The following is a 19,222-nucleotide window of genomic DNA, read 5'->3' on the forward strand; positions in this document are numbered from 1 at the left end:
CTGCCTTTGGGAGTGGTAGGAGGTAAAATGTTAAGGGGCAGGCTCTGGAGGTTTGTCCTGGCAGGGCCAGCATAAGACCACTCAGTTTCTCCAAGGCTCCAGAAATTACTTGTCTGGAAGCATCCCTTTGATGTGGTGGCGGTACTGATACCTTACCAGGACTGTGCTGGGCTTCTGGGGAAGGAAGAATAAACGGCTTATCAACTTAAAAGGGCTTGAGACTCAGCCAGGGATTCCACAAAACAACTTAAAAAGACTTGTACATGGATTTTTGGGCCAACACTTGGAAAACATATCCAGATCTGGAATGGAGCTCAGGAATCTACACTTTGAACAAGCTTCCTGGGCAGTTCTACCATAGTGGTCCATGGATAGTGACACTTTTGAGTCAGTGGGCAATATTAAAAACTGCACCATCCAATAGATGTAAACAAGGAATGTTCAAGACAGGGATGTATAGTTATTCTATGCATGAATCACATTTGAGAAAAGCTAGCATGGTGGTTATAAGAACACAACTCTTAGGACAGACAGCCCAGATTCTGTCCCAAAATCTGTGTGATTTTGAGCAAGTTCTTTTATCCTTCTGATTTTGTTTCTTCATATGGAAAAGAGCTATGATTGTACATTTAGCCCTATATTCTCTTTTGGCAAAGGTTGCTCTGGGCCCATTTCTGTTCTCTGCCACTTAATCCTTTTCAGTGTGCAAGTATCTTTAAGTTGTTTTGTGAAGTATCATATTTGACTTTCAATTGTTCATTACCTTAGGCAAAGCTTATATAATGCTGCAGAGACTAGAAACTCGGAGATAATGAGAGGATGCTATATGCATATTTGGCCAGTTTTGTTAAGAAGTTTAACCTTCTCTCCTCTTCCTTTGCCACCAAGAGCTTGGATAGAAGGCACAGACTGGAAATGCACAATAAACAATACTTCTGTCAGTCTGCCATTTATTCTTTTGCCAGTACTTCCCAGATAGATTTCACTAAGTGCCTAAGCTTGTCACGGCCACTGTTGGTGAAGAAAATTTCTCTCTACTGTTAGTCACAATCCTTTTCTATTCTCCTGGGGGCCTAATGGATGTTTTAGGGGCAAGAAATAAGATCTAAATAAAATCTAAATTAAAACATCAATTTAATGAAAGAGCCCTAGTCCTAGGTGTGGTAATTTGGAGTTGGAATCTTCTCAGAATCCAGGGAATTCTGCCCCAATGGAAAGTATTATTAGGGGACAACCACAGCAACATCACTTATTTTTAGAAATCATGACATAATACAAAGCCAAAATCGACTTTATTTTTTATTATGTGAAAGACTATAGAGAGCCATGCTCAGCAGGTCAGTCTCCAATGCTGGCCAGCAGCTTGTCTTTTGAAGCCAGACAGCAGCTAACCAGGCCTTCAGGAAGGTGAATAGGCGCCCCAAGCATCCTACTGACAAGTGTTCACCCACCCAGCACACAAAGAATGATCCCTGTTACAGCATCACATTTAAGCCAGCTGCAATCAGGTTGACTGGCACAAAGGCTCTCTCACTGAGGACCCGAGTCCTGGAAGGCTTCGCTTCCGGCGAGCTGCCAGCTCAATCTTCTGAACCAGGTTCACATCCCAGGGATGGGTCACAAAGCTGATAACGGTGCCTGGTACCTTGCTCCCCACACGGCCCACTCTCCCTGTTCTATGGATGTAGTCTTGCAGGGTGAGAGGGAAATCATAATTGATAACTAGCTCCACCTGAGTGCTGTCCAGGCCCCGAGAGGCGATGTCTGTGCAGAGAAGTATGTCTCGGGAGCCCTTCTGGAAGGATTGGAAGATACCTACCCTCATTGAGGCTGGCATTTGTCCTTGTAGTCTTAAGTGTTGGATTTTGTGGTCATTCAGAATATATCCCAGCCAATTCACAGTACTAGAACTATTACAGAACACCAGAACAGTTCCTGAGGTGCCAGTCCTATATGCTTTGCCATGCTGTTTGAGGAGCTGCACCAACTCAGTCACCTTCTCTGCTCCCTTCAGCCTCATGAATGTCTGTCTGACATGAGGCATGATGCAGTGAAGCTTGGAACTAGTGATGGTGGTTAGAGAGTCTATGCTGCCAATTTTACTCAGCAGTTGGCCTACACCTTCGGGAAACGTGGCGCCCACCAGCACTAACTGCGCTTTGGGATTGAAGGGGTCTTTTAAGTCAGCTGGGCCTTCTGCTATGTGGCTCTTCTCCAAGATGTAGTCCACCAGATCCAGGAAGCTTTCATCTAACAGTGTGTCTGCCTCATCCAAAACCAAGAAGGAGAGCTGCTCTAGGATGATCAGTTGACTTTTCAGGGCCTTCCACAGAGCCCCCGGAGTGGCCACTACTACATCTGCTGGAGGTTGTTTGGACAGTTGCAGCCTGATCCTCCTCATGCCATGGCCTCCACCTAACTCCTGCACCTGGAGGCCCAAGGAGCTGCCCAAGGGCTGGGCCACGGCCCGAACCTGTTCGGCTAATTCTCTCGAAGGAACAAGGACCAAACCTCGAGGAGCAGGGATACAACAGGAGTCCAGGTTTGGCTGGCTCAAGAGCCGCTGAAGCAGAGGTAGTATGTAGCCAAGAGTCTTGCCACTGCCGGTTTCCGCCGCGCAGAGGATGTGGCGACCGCGAAGTAGTGGTGGAATGGTGCTCGACTGCACGGTTGTGGGCCTAACGACTTCGGGAGCAGCCTCTCGCAGTGCGCTCAGCACGCTGGGCTCCAGACCCAGATCGGCAAAGCTCCCCTTGGACGAGAGGTTCCGCAGCGCTGGGGTCTCATGTTGCACGCGCTCGATGGAGAAGTGATCCCGGTGGGCCTGCCGATTCTTCCAGCCACGGGAGGCGAGTGGTGCGGGCTCCCAACGGCCCAGCGTGAGGCGCGCCGGCTGGTTCAACTCTGGCCGCCGTGCCGAGATTAGCAGCGGGCCAGGTCGCACCAGCACTGTGGGGCTCTGCTGCCCGCTCTGCCGCTGTTGCTGCCGCCGCTGTAAAGCCCGCGGGATGCGCACCACAGGCAGGGGCTCTTCGGGACCGCAGACCGTCAGGTACCGTCGAGGAGCTGAAAGCAACCGAGCCCCGAGCGACAACAGCCGCAGCGACCACGTTAGAGCCATATTCCTTTTGGCGAGGGAGAGGCGCACAGCAGTGACGTCATGGGCGCGCCGAGGCCTAGCGGACGGTGGCTGGCGCGGCTCAGTAACGCGTGCGGAATTGGTGAACTGTGAGGAAGGAGGGAAGATCTGTAGAGTTCAGCAGCCGCGAGGTCTGTAGGTCCGAACAGGGGATGGTGATGTCCAGGCCCCGGCCAACGTTTGGGAAGGGTGCGCGATGGAGGCAGGACCGGGGTCTAGCGATACACGGCAATGGGGCCCTGGCATTATGAACCAGGAGGGCGGAGAGCTTCTGACGATCCCATGTCCGATCCCTGCGATTCTCTTTTGTCGCCCTCACAGTTCCTGTGATGGCTTGTCCAGTTCTGGTCTCCCCTTGTAAACTCCGAGGGTGCGCGGCACTGTTTTCTCAGATGTGGTCCTCGTGTAAGGTCTTTTAATACAGGTATTTACTGAGAATCTGAATGAATGGTCAGGCCTGGGGGCCAAGGGACAAGGGCTAAGTGTCGTAGATCTAGGACATCCCACCACCACCGCCACCCTACCCTCCCGCCCCCGCTGAGATGAGGACCCAGAGGGTGAGCTGGTGGTGTTTAGTTTATCCTCTCTATGAAGTGGTTAGATCTTGAGGCTTTATTTCAAGAGTACTCAGCTCTTCGTAATTTTTTCCTTCTTTTTTAGCTGAAACTCATTCTCCACTCCCTTGTCACCCTTCCCAGTCTCACATCCTGAACCCACTACTTTTTTGGCCAGCTCACCTCCCCTGGCTTCCCAGTCAGATACCTAAATTACTTGAATAGTAGTGAGGAGGGTCCTGCTCCAGGTATGTGGCTTGTCTCACAAACCCATGGTCAAGGAGAATGTTTTACTTGAATCCAGTTGTCCACATGGCAAAAAAAAAAACCGAACCCTACAGTGTTCGAATTTCTTGAACAAATCCAGAAAATGGGTGTCAGATCTGTTCTAAGTCCCCATTGCCTGGGGTAGGAGATAAGGTAAATGTGGATTAACCACCTGGGAGGTTCTTAACATCTGGAGAAAGAGTTTTAGTTTCATCAAATACTGCCACAAAGATAAATACTATTCAATTTTGAATACCATTTTGATACAGGAGCAGACTTTCTGGAGAGTTAACGTGTTAAACCAGCAGAGGAGAGAGTTTTGAGTAGTGACAGGTGAACAGAGTCATTGGAGTGAGAGTGATTTTGCCCCACTCTTCCCCCAGGACATTTGACAATGGCTGGAGACATTTTTAGTTGTCACATCTGGGGAGGTACTACTGGCACCTAGTGGGTAGAGGTCAGGGATGCTGCTAGGTGTTGAACAATGCTCCCCCCCAAAAAAGAATTATCTGGTCCCAAATGCTGTTGAGAAACGCTTGATGGAGGGTGAGGACTGAAGTGAGGCTGAGGTTACCGTGTGTACTGTCATTTCAGGTAGTCATATTTGCCAGACTCTTGTGCTGGCCCTGCTCCTTCCCCAGAATCTGTAGCAGGCACACTAATGCCATTGCTTGTTATGCCCTTGGGATCAGGAAACCTTGGGGCCCCTGAAAGTCATAAACACAGGAAGGAGTGGTTCAAGAGGGTGATGCTGCAGAAGAGAAGTTTAGGGAGAACAAAATTGTTCTCATGGGTTTGGGGAATGTGCCAGATGGGAAAGAGATGAGTTGTGCTGTGTATCGTCCCAGAAGGCAGACTGAGACCAATGCACGACAAGGAGTCAGAGTCTGAATTTGATATAAAGACTGCTGTAGCAACTAGAAATGCCCAGAGCTGCTTTGAAAGTGCTGGGTTTTCTGTCACTGAAAAGTTCATATATAGGCTGATGACTACTGATTGGTAATATGATAGAGGGGAGTTGATACAAAGGAGATGCTCTAAGATACTGTGACTTTACACTACTTCTATTATTCTTTCCAAGAAATCAGGGCTCCTTGTTCCTTAGCTGAAGCTCCTTGGATGTCTGATCTGACAGGTTTCACCCATATACATGTGCCACTGTTTTTTCATATATAAAACAAATAATTGTTTTGCAACAATCCAGAACGGAGATATTGAAAGAATTATCAGAAAAGAATAATACATAGGTATGTATTTGCATTTGTACTTTGTCCAAATATATAGGGAAGGTAGCTGATTAGTGGCTGCTTTCTCAGTGCTTGAGCCCTTAAATGTGACCTCAGAATGTCATAGGGATTGGAGCCTGTCTGAGTCTGTCTCTATCTCTGCTATCTAATTTCTTCTCTTCATTTCTTTAGATACTGCATAAGGCCCCTTTCTTTTCCTCCTGCTCACAGCAGACATTGAGTTACATCTAGTTGTTATTGAGATATATGTCTTACAGTATAGTGCTTTAGAAGTAAGAAAGGTTTACTTATTGTGGAAAAAACATAAGCTCCTGGGATTTGTGGCCTCACTTGATAGTATTTTTCCCAGGGCTGCCATAGTACCTTACGTTGCCTGGTTACTCCTTAAGTTTTAAAAAGAATTGTTCCTTGGATCTCAGGTGATAGGTACGTTCATTCATTCATTTATTCACTCAATAAATATTTTCTGAGGACCATATATGTGCCATGTACTTTTCAAATACACAGTGAGCAAAACAGACAAAATTCCTGCTCTCATGGAGTTTATATTCTGATTTAATTGGTTTGGGGTAAGGCATGGACACTTTTTTAAATTTTATTTATTTGCTGAAGTATAGTTGATTAACAATGTTGTATTAGTTTCTGGTGTACAGCAAAGTGATTCAGTTATACATATATTCTTTTTCAGATTTTTTTCTGTTATAGTTTATTATAAGATATTTAATATAGTTCCCTGTGCTCTACAGTAAGACCTCGTTATTTATCTATTTTATATATAATAGTTTGTATGTGCTGATCCTAAATTCCTAATTTATTCTTCTCCTCACCCCTTTTCCCTTTGATAACCACAAGTTTGTTTTCTATGTCTGTGAGTCTGTTTCTGTTTTGTAAATAAGTTCATTTGTATCAGTTTTTTAGATTCCACATATAAGGGATATCATATATTTGTCTTTCTCTGACTTACTTCATTTAGTATGATAAGCTCTAGGTCCATCCATGTTGCTGTTTCATTTTTTATGGCTGAGTAATATTCGTGTGTGTGTGTGTGTGTACACCACAACTTCTTTATCCAGTCATTTATTGATGGACACTTAGGTTGCTCCTGTGTCTTGACTATTGTAAATAGTGCTGCTATGAACATGTATCTTTTCAAATTAGGGTTTTCTCTGGATATATGTCCAGGAGTGGGATTGCTGGATTATATAACTCTATTTTTAGTTTTACAAGGAACCTCCGCACTGTTCTCCATAGTGGCTGCACCAATTTACATTCCCACCAACTGCATAGGAGGGTTCCCTTTTCTCCACACCCTCTCCAGCATTTATTATTTGTAGACTTTTTTTTTTTTTTGAGTAGGGGAGGTAATTAGGCTTATTTATTTATTTTTTAGAGGAGGTACTGGGGATTGAACCCAGGACCTTGTGCATGCTAAACATGCACTCTACCACTTGAGCTATACCCTCCCCTCCCCCTCTGTAGACTTTTTGATGATGGCCATTCTGACCGGTGTGAGGTGATACCTCATTGTGGTTTTGATTTGCATTTCTCTGATAAAAAGCGATATTGAGCATCTTTTCATGTGCCTGCTGGCCATCTGTATGTCTTCTTTGGAGAAATGTCTTTTTAGGTCTTCTGCCCATTTTTTGATTGGGTTGTTTGTGTTTTTGATATCGAGCTGTATGTGCTGTTTGTATATTTTGGAAATTAAGCCCTTTAGGCACTGGTATTTTAAAAAGAAAAACCTCTCCAGATGATTCTAATGTACGCCTAGGTTTGAGAATCACAGTTATAAGTGAAGCACTTTGGGAACTGCAAGGTATTGCAAAAGTAAAATGTGGCTATTAGTGTTCCTTCACTACTCCTCCATTTTCCTACCTGCATCAGACCGTTGTATAAGTGCTGGTCATTTTCATTTCCTTTCACTGTATGCCTAGATTCCTTCTCTCTCTTTGTAACCCAACACCCTACCTCCTTCCTGTCTTTCACCTTTCAGCCCATCATCTGTTGCCTGAGTAATCTTACTAAAGCACAGCCATGGCCGTGTCACCCCTTGACTTAAAAGCCATGCATGGATCCTGTTTGCCTGCAGACTATCTCCTAATCACTGTCCAGAATCTGGCCTCACCTTCATCTCCTATTGCTTCCTTACCTGAATCTTACTCATTCAAGTGGTGGCTCCCATGCAAGTTGCATAAAGGGATTGTCGTCCTTTACTGGGTAAGCGAGGGAGTGGGGTAGTCATTTGCTCTATAACCAGATTTGACGTGTGGCACAGCACTTTAAATGCAGTTTGTCTATGGATAGAGCTCTTCTGTGGCTGAGTGTGAACTGTATCATAACTCTTGTTGCCCCTTGGCCTGTTAACTTCTTTTTATAACAAACACTAAGCACCTACTTTTTGGCCAGATTGTGTGTTTGTGGTGAGGATCTAGTGTTGACCAGGCACTCTGCTTGCCTTCACCTTATGATGAGTGAGGCAGATTGACAGTTGCTCTTGTGATTACAAGAATATGTGCCATGCCAGGACAGGAGCAAACTCAGAGGAGGAGCCCTTACCCTGTGTTTGGGGGATGTGGGTCAGGGAAGGCTTCTTGGAGGAGGTGACATCAGTACTGAGGTTCTGAAAGGCCAGTGGAAGTCATCTAGGAGGAGGAATAGGAGTGTGGCTGTTAGGCAGGGCAAACTCGTTTGGAGACTCCAGACTGAGAGAGAGCAAGCCAGTTTGGGGAACTAGAAATACTTCAAAATAGCTGACGCTTGGTAGGGGTAGTTAAGAGGGCAGAGGGCAAGTGATGAAGGATGGGGCTTCCATGGAAGGCAGGGAGCAGATCTAGTTTGTTATGTTAGAGCTTAAGACTTAATTCTAAGGGCAGTGGGGAAGATTTTGGGGAATGAGAATGTCATGTTCTGATTTGTGTTCAGGAAGACACCTCTGCCTGCTGGAAGGGGCATGGATTGGACATGATGGGTCTGGACAGACTGGCTTAGAGGCTGTTGCCATGGTTCAGCTGATAGACGGTGACAGTGGCAAAAACCATGAAACTCCTTGAGGTCAAGGGCTTAGTTCTTTCCATTTCTTTACCTTCAGCACCTCACACATTGCCTTGACCCTCAAAGAAGTGGTAGATGTTTATTGATATAACAATAGACTTAAAGTGTGTTGAAGGTGTAAAAACCTGATAATGAGAGCAGTTAACACTCATTAAGCCCTTACGGTGTGCTGAGAAATGTTGTGCATCAGAAAATTGACTCTTCACAGCATCCTACCTGACATAGATTTATTGGAGCCTCATATTCCACAGGGAGAAGCTGTGCCTTGACTGGGTTAATTAACCTGCCCAGGCAGGGGCTCAATGAATGTCTACTGAATGAATAATTGAAGACAGAGCATGAGGCTTAGGAGAGAAGATCATGACATTGTTTTGTACATATTTAGTGGAAGATGCCCTTAATACATCCCAGTGGGGATGTGTTTTGAATGGTTGGTGTGAGGTTTGGAGGTCACCGTGGCCAATATTTTAAGCCATGGGAGTGAATAAATTTGTGGGGGAGAATGAATGGAATTAGGAGGGAAGAAGGCCCAGGTCTAACGAGGAACCTCAGCATGTGAGGAGAGGAGGTGAAACCAGCAAAAGAGACTGAAAAGTAGGGGCAGACAGGTGGGAGAAAATGTGGGAGAGTGTGGGGTTGGGTGGGGAAGCCCAGGGAGGAGAGAGATTAAGGAAGAGGGAAGGCTCAACTGTGCCATGTTCTGCTAGTGAAACAAGATTGAGGACAGGTGAGGTCTAGTAAATTAAGCAACTTCGAGGTAACTGGTGACTTTAATCAGAACAGTTTTGGTAGAGTGGTGGAGGGAGAGGTTAGGCTGGAGTGGGCTGAGGAGTAAAAGGTGGAAACAGTGTTATTACCTCTGAGAAGAGCATCCTTGGCAGGCTTCGTGATATTTTAGAGGGGACCATTTTTGCTTGGAATAAATAAATTAACATAAACAATTATCTCTGGTACAGTGGGTTTTGATGTTCTTCTTTTTTACCCTAGTTGGCTCTACTTTCAAAGTATTTTTAGAACATGACCACTTTTCACCATCTCCACAACTATCTCCCCATCCTGAGCTGCCATCATTTCACACGTCAGTGACTGAAGAGCCTTGTAACTGGGCTCCCTGTGTCTATCCTGGCCCCCAATAGTCTGCTCTTCTTACAGCAGTCACCATAATCATGGGAAAATGTGATCAGTTATACCACTCCTCTACTGAAAATCCTTCAATGGCTCCTATTTCATGAAGAGCTAACAAGCTCTGTGGAGCGTCCTACAAGGTCATACGGGATCTGACCACTGTGTCCTATCTGCTTACTGCTCTCACATACGTCGTGTATCTGACTTCCACTACTCTCTTCTCCTTTCTGTGCTCCAATCACACTGGCCTCCTTACTGTTTCTCTAACACACCTGCCCCAGGGCCTTTGCACTAGCTGTTTCCTCTGCTGTGCACTCTTCCACTACATACCAACTTGGCTGATTTAAATCTTTGCTTAAATTCTCATTGAAGCCTATCTGGGCTGCTCTAAAATTTTAACCTGTCAGGGTGGGAGGGTCAGAGCAGGGGAGAAATGGGTGAAGGTGGTCGGTCAGAGGTGGCAAACTTCCAGCTGTAAGAGAAATACATTCTGGGGATGTAAGGTACAGCATGGCGATTATAGTTAGTAATATTGTATGTACATATGAAAGGTGCTAAGAGAGTAGGTCTTAAAGGTCCTCATAAGAAAAAAATGATGTGAGTTAATAAATGTTAGCTAACTGTGGTAATTATTTTGTGATATATACATATGTCAAATCATTATGTTGTATACCCTAAACTAATACAATGTTATATATCAATTATATCTCAATAAAACTGGAAAAAAATTTTAACCCATCCTCAGCATTTTCAATCTCCTTTCTCCCTGCTCTTTTTTACTCTATAGCACTACCAATTTTCCAGCATACTATATAATTTATTCATTATGTTTATTGTTTTTTGCCTGTGTTCCCCCACTGGAATGAAAACTCTATCAGAGCAGGAATCTGTCTGTTTTTTGTTTTGTTTTGTTTTTTAACTAATGTATCCCAAAAGACTGGGACAGTGACTGGCGCAGACTAGGCATTTAATAAATATTTGTTGGATGAATGATGAGCATGCATTGTTTTTATGATCAGAGAAAAGGGAAACAAAGTACTGTGTGTTGGAAGGAAGAAGGAAAGCTAGCCCTGGATAGCAGAAGAGATTTTCTCCATTTTCTGACTCTTGTTTTCCCTTTCCAGGCTGTAGCAGGGGAGGAATGATTGTGAACAGCATCTCATTGTGCTACCACAACAAACTCATCTTAGCCCCTATGGTTCGGGTAGGGACTCTCCCAATGCGGCTGCTGGCTCTGGACTATGGAGCAGACATTGTGTACTGTGAGGTAAGGGGCTCCCAATTTTCCTGGAGATCTTTTCCACAAGTGAAGCCTTCCCATCTGTGGGTGGAAGTAGTCAGGATTTAGAGGAGGCAGAATGGGCTCTCACTTCACAGGTGCTCACTAAAGGGAGCAGAAGATAAACACTCATGACACTGAGGAGTTCCCTGAGGAGCCTGGGGAGCATGGAGGCATTGTGGGACACCTGGGTCAGGTGGGTAGATGAGCATCATGTCAACCACTGCCCTGGCCCCTGTAGGAGCTTCAGTACTTAAAGCAATGAACTCAGGGTTAGGAAGAGGAGGAAAAGGACCAGATTCAGGCCAGGGAAGCTGGCTGGCTGGGGTTGGTGTGGGGAGCTGTAGGATTTTCTGGTGGCAGTAGCACTTGCCGGCTGCTGTGGAGAATATTAGGACTTCAGACCTAGGTTTGGAAAGCATCTTCTAGGAAAAATAGAGTTATAGGAATACCTAATACTGGATAGGGAGTGTGAGCAGTAGTTCTCAATTGGTGATGTATCATAATTATCTGGGCAACTTCCCCCGAAATCCCCAGTCCTGATATGTCCCCCTAGTGGGTATAAGCATTAGGGGAAGCTATTCAAGTGCTTCTGATATTTTGGTCTTTAAAAGCTAGTGGTGGTGAGGTGGGGATTGTGGCTATAAAAGGGCAACACAAGAGATCCTTGTGGTGATGAAAGTATTCTGTGTCTTAACTTGATCAATGTCAGCATCCTAGTTGCAATGTTGTACCACAGTTTTGCAAGATGGGGAGAGATTGGGCAAAAGGTACATAGGATCTCACATTCTTAACAATTGTATGTGAACATCCAGTTATTTCAAAATAAAAAGTTTAATTAAAAAGAAAGCACATACAAAAAAGCACTAAAGTAGAGGGAAGGGAAAGCTTAAGAGGGGATTTGGGGAGAATATACCCTTATGTACTGGGCTTATGTGTGCATGTGTGTGGTTGGGGTTAATGATAGAAAAGTTAAAGAGTGAGAGAAATTGGCAAATTAAGAAGAGTACAGTGTCAGGGAAGGCAAAAGTCAGGCCTTTTCACTATGTCAGACAATGCAGAGAAATCTAATTGCAAAAAGACAAAAAAGATATTTGATTTGAAAGTTAGGTGACTGGAGGACAGCTGTGGCATGTAGATGGGAACACTTGTGGGATTAATAGGTTGAGGAATGGGCAGCGAAATGAGGAAGTAGAAATAGGGCTTGCTGACTACCCCCCAGGTATTCAAGAGGTGAAGAGAGGAAGTGTACAGGCAGGTAGCTGGAGGTGAAGGGAGTTGATTTTTGGCAACTTTCTTGTTTGTACCATAAGAGGAAGGATTTAGCAATAAGGAGAGGTCTGAATATTTGTGGGATTAGGGGGGATTTGTAGGGCCAGGTTTGGAAGGGACAGGATTCTTGACGAGGTGGTGGTACCTGCCTCCCTCTGAGATAGGGCAAGGAGGAGAGGGAGAGGATGATGAAGGGGAGGGAAGCTGAGGGGTTTTGCCTGAGAGACTTGTTTTATAAGAAGCCAGTCTTTTGTTGGAAATAAGGGTGGCAGGAGTGGGTAGGGACCAGAGCAAAGGAAGTGAAGATGTCTTGGTCCTGTTCCCATGGGGAATGGGTAGTGGGTGGTGAACCTCACCAGCAGGTGTGCATAGTGATACTGGTTTGTAGCTTTATGGGAAGGAGAGCTGGGAAGCCTGGCAGGAGGATGCCCATGACTGGGAATTGGAATGCCAGTACCTGGGCAGGGGCAGAGGCATCTAGGGTGCTGGCCAGGTGAAATGGGAAGGAGGGAGTATGTGTTGTTTAGAGGTGGGAATCAGAAAGGGAGTTTCCAGAGTTCAGGGTCACAGAGGCCCAAGACCTAACTTTTAAGTCGTTTGTTGAAGTGGAGGTGAGGAGGCCCTAATAATGTGATCTGGGCTGTTTGTGTACACCCATAAGCCTTCCAGGCTGCCAGAACATACGGAAGGCAGGGAGGAGCCTGTTCCCAGGGGCTAGTCCCAGGGGAATATGGTGGTGTGCTAAGCAGTATTAATCTGGTGACTCATCCCTTGAGCCCACACTCTGGCCCCCGGGTGGTCAGCCTTGGGTTAGGTATAGCCTTTCTTGGCCAGCACCCTCCTCAGCCTCCAGAAAAAACCTCTTGAATTTGGAAGGGGATTGGGAGGAGGAACTGTGGGGAAACAGAGGCTCAGATTCTGAAGTCTGGAGACCAAAAAAGACCAAATCCCAGAGAACAGCTGGTATCTTTCATTGGTTTTGATTCCCCTCCTCCCCAGGATGATAACAGAGAGGGACATGCTAGCTCTTTGTCCACTTAGTCCATATTTACCAATAGGGCCCTGTGGGATGACTCAGACTCAAGGATGAAGCCCCTTGCTTCTTCCCTGTTGCCCCAACACCATTTCTGTCCAGCCATACCTTCCCCATGATTGCTTCAAGGCCTAGGGTATAGGGTGTCCCTCTCCTCTCTGCCCATGCTTTGCATACTGTCTCCATTAATTATTTGCTTATTCTGATGATATTCTTATGATGCTCCATTTCCCTTCTCTCCCTAATCTTGTGCCTTCATGAAAAGTAAGAGTTGATCCATTGAGTGCTAAGCTTTTATTTTCAAATTCACTTAATATCTCCACCATGGCCATCCTACTGGTTTCTTCCATTGGACCAAGTGGTGGTTAGGGCTTCAGGCCTTTAACCAGATCACCTGGGCTCTAACTTATTGTGGGGCAAGATTCTGAGGGTTGCTAAAATTGAGGAAAAGGCAGTAGTATTAATATATTCAGCCCCATTGGACTTCACTTCTGTGCAAGCAGCATTTTTCTGGGACCCCAGAAAGTGCAGTTGTATTCACTTGAGACAATGTCGAGTGAATCACCAGGACAGAATGGAGTGTTTGCATGAGAGCACAGTGCCTGTTGCTGATAGCCTCAATGTATTTATAGCCCTGGGGGAATTGGTCTGTATGATGGGGGTCACGGAAGCTGGGTAGTGGGAAACAGAGCTGACCCACCAGATTCCAGATGCTCCATCAGCTGCTTTGTTGAGAATTCTTAGGGTTGTTTTCAAGTACTTGGGTAGTCATGGTCCTAGGATTTATGTGATGACATCAGAAGGTGGCCCTCCTAATTGATCAAAGCTTGATTTTCCTAATGATTGTAACTAATCCTTTCCTCCAGGGCTCTGCTTGAGTTTGGAGCAGAGGAAATTCTGATTAAAGCACTTTGTATGTTTGATGGGCACTTGCTCTGGGAGAGGCAACATGGCTTATGAACAAACTAAGAGCCTTTGCTGGAGGAGGCCTAGGCTCTTTAACCAGACCTAGCTCCTGTGGAGAGCAGAGATAGGCAGGACAACTGGCCCCAGCTTGATGTGAATAGGTCACTGGGAACTGGGCCAAGTACTGGGAAGGGTACTGCCCCCTGGTGGATCCAGAGTTGCCCTGCAGTCCAGCTGTGTAGATAATTTTATATGACATGACCAATCTGTGGGATTAGATGGTCAAACCACCCGCTCCACCTCTCAGGACAGAGGACATACCAGGCATGCAGACACCTTCTTAAAAGCCCTGCAAAGCCCTCATTAGTTGGAGGTGAAGAAAGGATGAACCAGTTCAGCAAAAGTCAAGGGAGCAATGGCCTCCTTCCCTACAAAGTTCTGCCCTATTGACAGAGTTTTCCAGGAGTTCATCAGGTCTCATGTACCTATTCCTTTTTATAAGAACAATGATGTTGGGATAATTGGACAGCTGCATGTAAATCAGTGAAGTTAGAATATTCCCTCAAACCATACACAAAAATAAACTCAAAATGGCTTAAAGACTTAAACATAAGACAAGAAACTGTAAACCTCTTAGAAGAAAACATAGGCAAAAAATTATCTGACATAAATCTTAGCAGTGTTCTTCTAGGGCAGTCTACCCAGGCAATAGAAATAAAAGCAAAACTAAACAAATGGGACCTAATTAAACTTATAAGCTTTTACACAGCAACAGAAACCATAAGCAAAACAGAAAGACAACCTACGGAATGGGAGAAAATATTTGCAAAAGGTGAGACTGACAAGGGCTTAACTTCCAGAATATATAAACAGCTCATACAACTTAATAATAAAAAAATAAACAACCTAATCCAAAAATGGGCAGAAGACCTAAACAAGCAATTCTCCAATGAAGACATACAAATGGCCAATAAGCACATGAAAAAAATGCTCAATATTGCTAATTATCAGAGAAACTCAAATCAAAACTACAATGCGGTGTAACCTCACACCAGTCAGAATGACCATCATTCAGAAGTCCACAAACGATAAATGCTGGAAAGGGTGTGGAGAGAAGGGAACCCTCCTACACTGTTGGGGGGAAATGCAATTTGGTGCAACCATTATGAAAAACAGTATGGAGACTCCTTAAAAGACTAAAATTAGACTTTCCATATGATCCAGCAGTCCCACTCCTGGGCATACATTCAGAGGAAACCTTATCAAAAAGATACATGCACCCCAGTGTTCGTAGCAGCACTATTTACAGTAGTCAAGACATGGAAACAACCTAAATATCCATCGACAGATGACTGGATAAAGAAGTTGTGGTGTATGTATACAGTGGAATACTACCCAGCCATAAAAAATAATATAATAATGCCATTTGCAGCAACATGGATAGACCGGGAGATTGTCATTCTAAGTGAAGTAAGCCAGAAAGAGAAAGAAAAATACCATCTGATATCAATTATATGTGGAATCTGAAAAAAAAAGACAAATTATTTACAAAACAGAAACAGACTCACAGACCTAGAAAACAAACTTATGGTTACAGGGGGGAAGAGGGTGGGAAGGGACAAATTGGAAGTTCGAGATTTGCAGGTACTAATATATATAAAATAAACAACAAGTTCATACTGTATAGCTCAGGGAACTATATTCAGTATCTTATAGTAACTTATGGTGAAAAAGAATATGAAAACAAATATATGTATGTTCCTGTATGACTGCAGCATTATATGCTGTACACCAGAAATTGATACAACATTGTAAAATGACTATACATCAATAAAAATATATATACAAAAAAAAAGGAGCAATGGGACTCCAGTGATCCAGACTGTGAGAGGCTACCTAGAGAGGACTTAAACCTTTTAATAAGTAGGATGAAGGGAGAAGGCAGTGTTCTTAAGAGGTCCTGATTACCAGAATGGGTACTTAAAAGAAATTTTGTTAAATTGTGGTAAAAACACATAACATAAAATTTGTCATGTTAATCATTTTTAAGTGTACAGTTCAGTAGTAAGTACATTCACTTAATTGTGAAACAGATCTCCAGAACCTTTTCATCTTGTAAAACTGAAACTCTATACCCTTTAAACAGCAACTCCCTTTTCTCCCCCTGCCGTGCAGCCCCTGGTAACCACCATTCTACTTTCTGTTTATATGAATTTGAATACTTTAGAGACTTCCTATATGTGGAAATATGCATATTTGTCTTTTTATGATTGGCTAGTTTCACTTAGCATAGTATCCTCAAGGTTCATCCATGAGGATACATAGTACACATCCTGTACTATGTGATAGGATTTCCTTCCATTTTTAGGCTGAACAATATTCCATTGTATGTGTACTACATTTTGCTCATCCATTCATCTGTCAATGGACATTTGGGTTGCTTTTATCTCTTGGCTGTTTTGAATAGTGCTGCTATGAATGTAAGTGTGCAAATACCTCTTTGAGATCCTGTTTTCAATTCTTTGGGATATATATACCCAGAAGTAGGATTTGCTGGATCATGTTAGTTCTATTTTTAATTTTTTGAGGAACCTCCCTACTGTTTCCCTGTGAGTTACACCATTTTATGGTCCTAACGACAGTGCAGTTTCTCCACATCTTTGCTAACACTTTTATTTTCTGTGTTTTGGTAGTAGCCATGCTAATGGGTGTGAGGTGATAGCTCATTGTGGTTTTGATTTGCATTTCTCTGATGATTAGTGATGTTGAGCATGTTTTCATGTGCTTCTTTGCCAGCAGTGTACATCTTTGAGGACATTTCAAGTCTTTTGAAGAGAATGGATAACTTTTTAAAACTTAAAAAAATTCAATTTATGGAAAAAGTTTCAGGAATAGACAAAGAACATACATATACCCCTACCCAGATTGACCTATTGTCAACATTTTGCTTGATTTGTTTTATAATTTGTGCTCTCTCTAATATGTATTTTCTGCCTAACTATTTGAGAGTAAGTTTCATACACTATGATTTTTTTACTTCTCAAATACTTTATTGATATTTTCTAAGAATAAAGTCATTCTTCTGTATGATTATACAGCCATCATCTTCAGCAAATTTAATTGTTACAATACATTTTTCTAATCTACCTTCCATATTCTGGTTTTGTCAATTGACCCAAAATTGTTCCTCCAAGCATTTTTTAACATCTTTATTGAGATATGTTTCATATAACATATAAATCACCAATGTAAAGTATACAATTCAGTGGCTTTTAGTATATCTACAGAATGTGTATCTATGCCCACAATCAATTTTTGAACATTTTCATCATACCAAAAAGAAACCTCACATGCATTAACAATCACTCCCCAACTTCTCCCTCCCCCCGTCCCTGGCAACCACTAATCTACTTTCTGTCTCTGTGGATTTCCCTGTTTTGGAAATTTCATGTAAATGGAATCATATGATATTTGGCATTTTGTGTCTGGTTTCTGTCACTTAACATAATATTTTCAAAATTCACCCATATCATTGCCTGTATCAGTACTTCATTCCTTTTAATGACTGATTAATGATCAGTTGTATATAGAGACAGCAATTTGTTTATCCATTCATCAATTGATGGCCACTTGAATTATCTCTACCTTTTGGCTGTTAAGAACCATGATGCTGTGAACATGAGTGTACAAGTTTCTGTGTGGACATGTTTTCATTCCTCTTGGGTATATATACCTAGAGTGGAATTGCTGGACCATATGGTAACTTTATGCTTAACCATTGAGGGACTGCCAGATTGTTTTCCAAAGCAACTGTACCATTTTCCATTCTCATTAGTGGTATATAAAGTTTCCAGTTTCTCCATATCCTTGCCAACACTTATTACTTGTCTTTTTGATTATAGCCATCTTAGTGGTATCTCATTATGGTTTTGATTTGCATTTCCCTAATGAATAATGATGTTGGGCATTTTCCTTATGTTTATTGTCCATTTATGTATCTTTTTTTGAGAAATGTCTATTCATATCCTGTGCCCACTTTTGAGGGGGGATAATTAGGAATACCCATTTTTAAATTGAGTTGTTTGTCTTTTTATTCTAGGAGTTGTAAAGTTCTTTATGTATTCTGGATACTGGACCTTTATCAGATATATGATTTGCAAATATTTTCTCCCATTCTGTGGGTTGTCTTCATTTTCTTGATAGTGTCCTTTGATGCACAAAAACTTTTAATTTTGATGAAGTCCAATTTATCTAACTTTTTCTTTTGTTTGTGCTTTTAGTATCATCTCTAAGAAATTATTGCTTAATCTAAGGTCACAAAGATTTATACCTGTGTTTTCGTCCATGAATTTTATAGCTTTGGCTCTTACATCTAGGTCTTTGATACATTTTGAATTAAGTTTTGTATATGATATGAGGTAGGAATCAAGATTCATTTTCTTGCATGTGGATATCCAGTTGTCCCAGCACCATTTGTTAAAAAGACAATTCTAGTATATGTGCTGCCAAAGCGAGCACTAAAAAGATAATTCTTCCCCCAGTATATTGTCTTGATACCCCTGTCAAAAATCAATTGATCATAGTTGTTTTGGTTTGTATCTGGACTCTCAGGTCTATTCCTTTGGTCTATATGTCTATCTCTATGCCAGTACCACACAGTCTTGATTATTGTAGTTTGGTAGTGAGTTTTGAGATTAGGAAGTATGACTCCTCCAACTTTATTCTTCTCTTTCAAGATTGTTTTGTTTGTTCTGGGTTCCTCATGAGTTTTAGGATCAGCTTGTCAATTCTTCAAAAAAAGCAGCTAGGATTTTGACAGTATTTGTGTTGAATGTATAGATCAGTTTGGGGAATATTGCCATCTTAACAGTATTAAATCTTCCATTCCTTGAATGTGAGGTATCTTTTTATTTATTGAAGTCTCCTTGAATTTCTGTCAACAATGTTTTGTAGTTTTTAGCGTACAAGTCTTCCACCTCCTTGGTTTCTGGCCTTCATTGCTTCTCGTGAGAAATCAGTTGTTAATCTTATTGAGAGTCACTTGCACATGATAAGTCACTTCTCTTGTGCTGCTTTCAAGATCAATTGTCTTTGATTTTCAGCAGTTTGATTGCAATGTGTCTAGGTGTGGATCTCTTTAAGTTTATTCTACTTGAAGTTTGTTGAGATTCTTGGATGTGTAGATTAATCTTTTTCATCAAATTTGGGAAATTTTCTGCCATTATTTCTTCAAGTATTCTTTCTACCCCTTCTCTCTCCTTATGGAACTCCCATTATTCATTTTGGCAGTGACCCCCTTTTTTTTTTGAGGGGGGAATTACATGGTTTATCAATCTGAGTATATTTGTG

General features: G+C 42.8%; 2 protein-coding genes across 5 annotated transcripts in view; one reads left to right on the forward strand and one right to left on the reverse strand.

Moving 5' to 3' along the window:
* Positions 1–1,273: 1,273 nt before the first annotated feature.
* Positions 1,274–3,153, reverse strand: DDX28 (DEAD-box helicase 28). The gene has a single exon (XM_032486602.1). The coding sequence runs from the start codon at positions 3,119–3,121 to the stop codon at positions 1,505–1,507; it is 1,617 nt and encodes a 538-aa protein (XP_032342493.1). The 5' UTR covers positions 3,122–3,153; the 3' UTR covers positions 1,274–1,504.
* The window catches only part of DUS2 (dihydrouridine synthase 2), a 41,385-nt gene continuing 25,309 nt past the window's right edge, over positions 3,147–19,222 (forward strand). Inside the window, exons 1-4 of one of the 4 annotated variants that reach the window (XM_032486601.1) lie at positions 3,158–3,270; positions 3,461–3,563; positions 5,042–5,207; positions 10,508–10,650. In XM_032486601.1, coding sequence (XP_032342492.1) covers positions 10,525–10,650 — 126 coding nt within the window. In that variant the 5' untranslated portion in view covers positions 3,158–3,270; positions 3,461–3,563; positions 5,042–5,207; positions 10,508–10,524. Of the gene's footprint in view, positions 3,271–3,460; positions 3,564–5,003; positions 5,208–10,507; positions 10,651–19,222 lie in introns of those variants that run through there. The other 3 variants (XM_014555783.2, XM_006180598.2, XM_014555782.2) reach the window with 3 other exon arrangements.

The sequence above is a fragment of the Camelus ferus genome, chromosome 9 (assembly GCF_009834535.1).
Source record: "Camelus ferus isolate YT-003-E chromosome 9, BCGSAC_Cfer_1.0, whole genome shotgun sequence".
Classification (NCBI taxonomy): Eukaryota; Metazoa; Chordata; class Mammalia; order Artiodactyla; family Camelidae; genus Camelus; species Camelus ferus.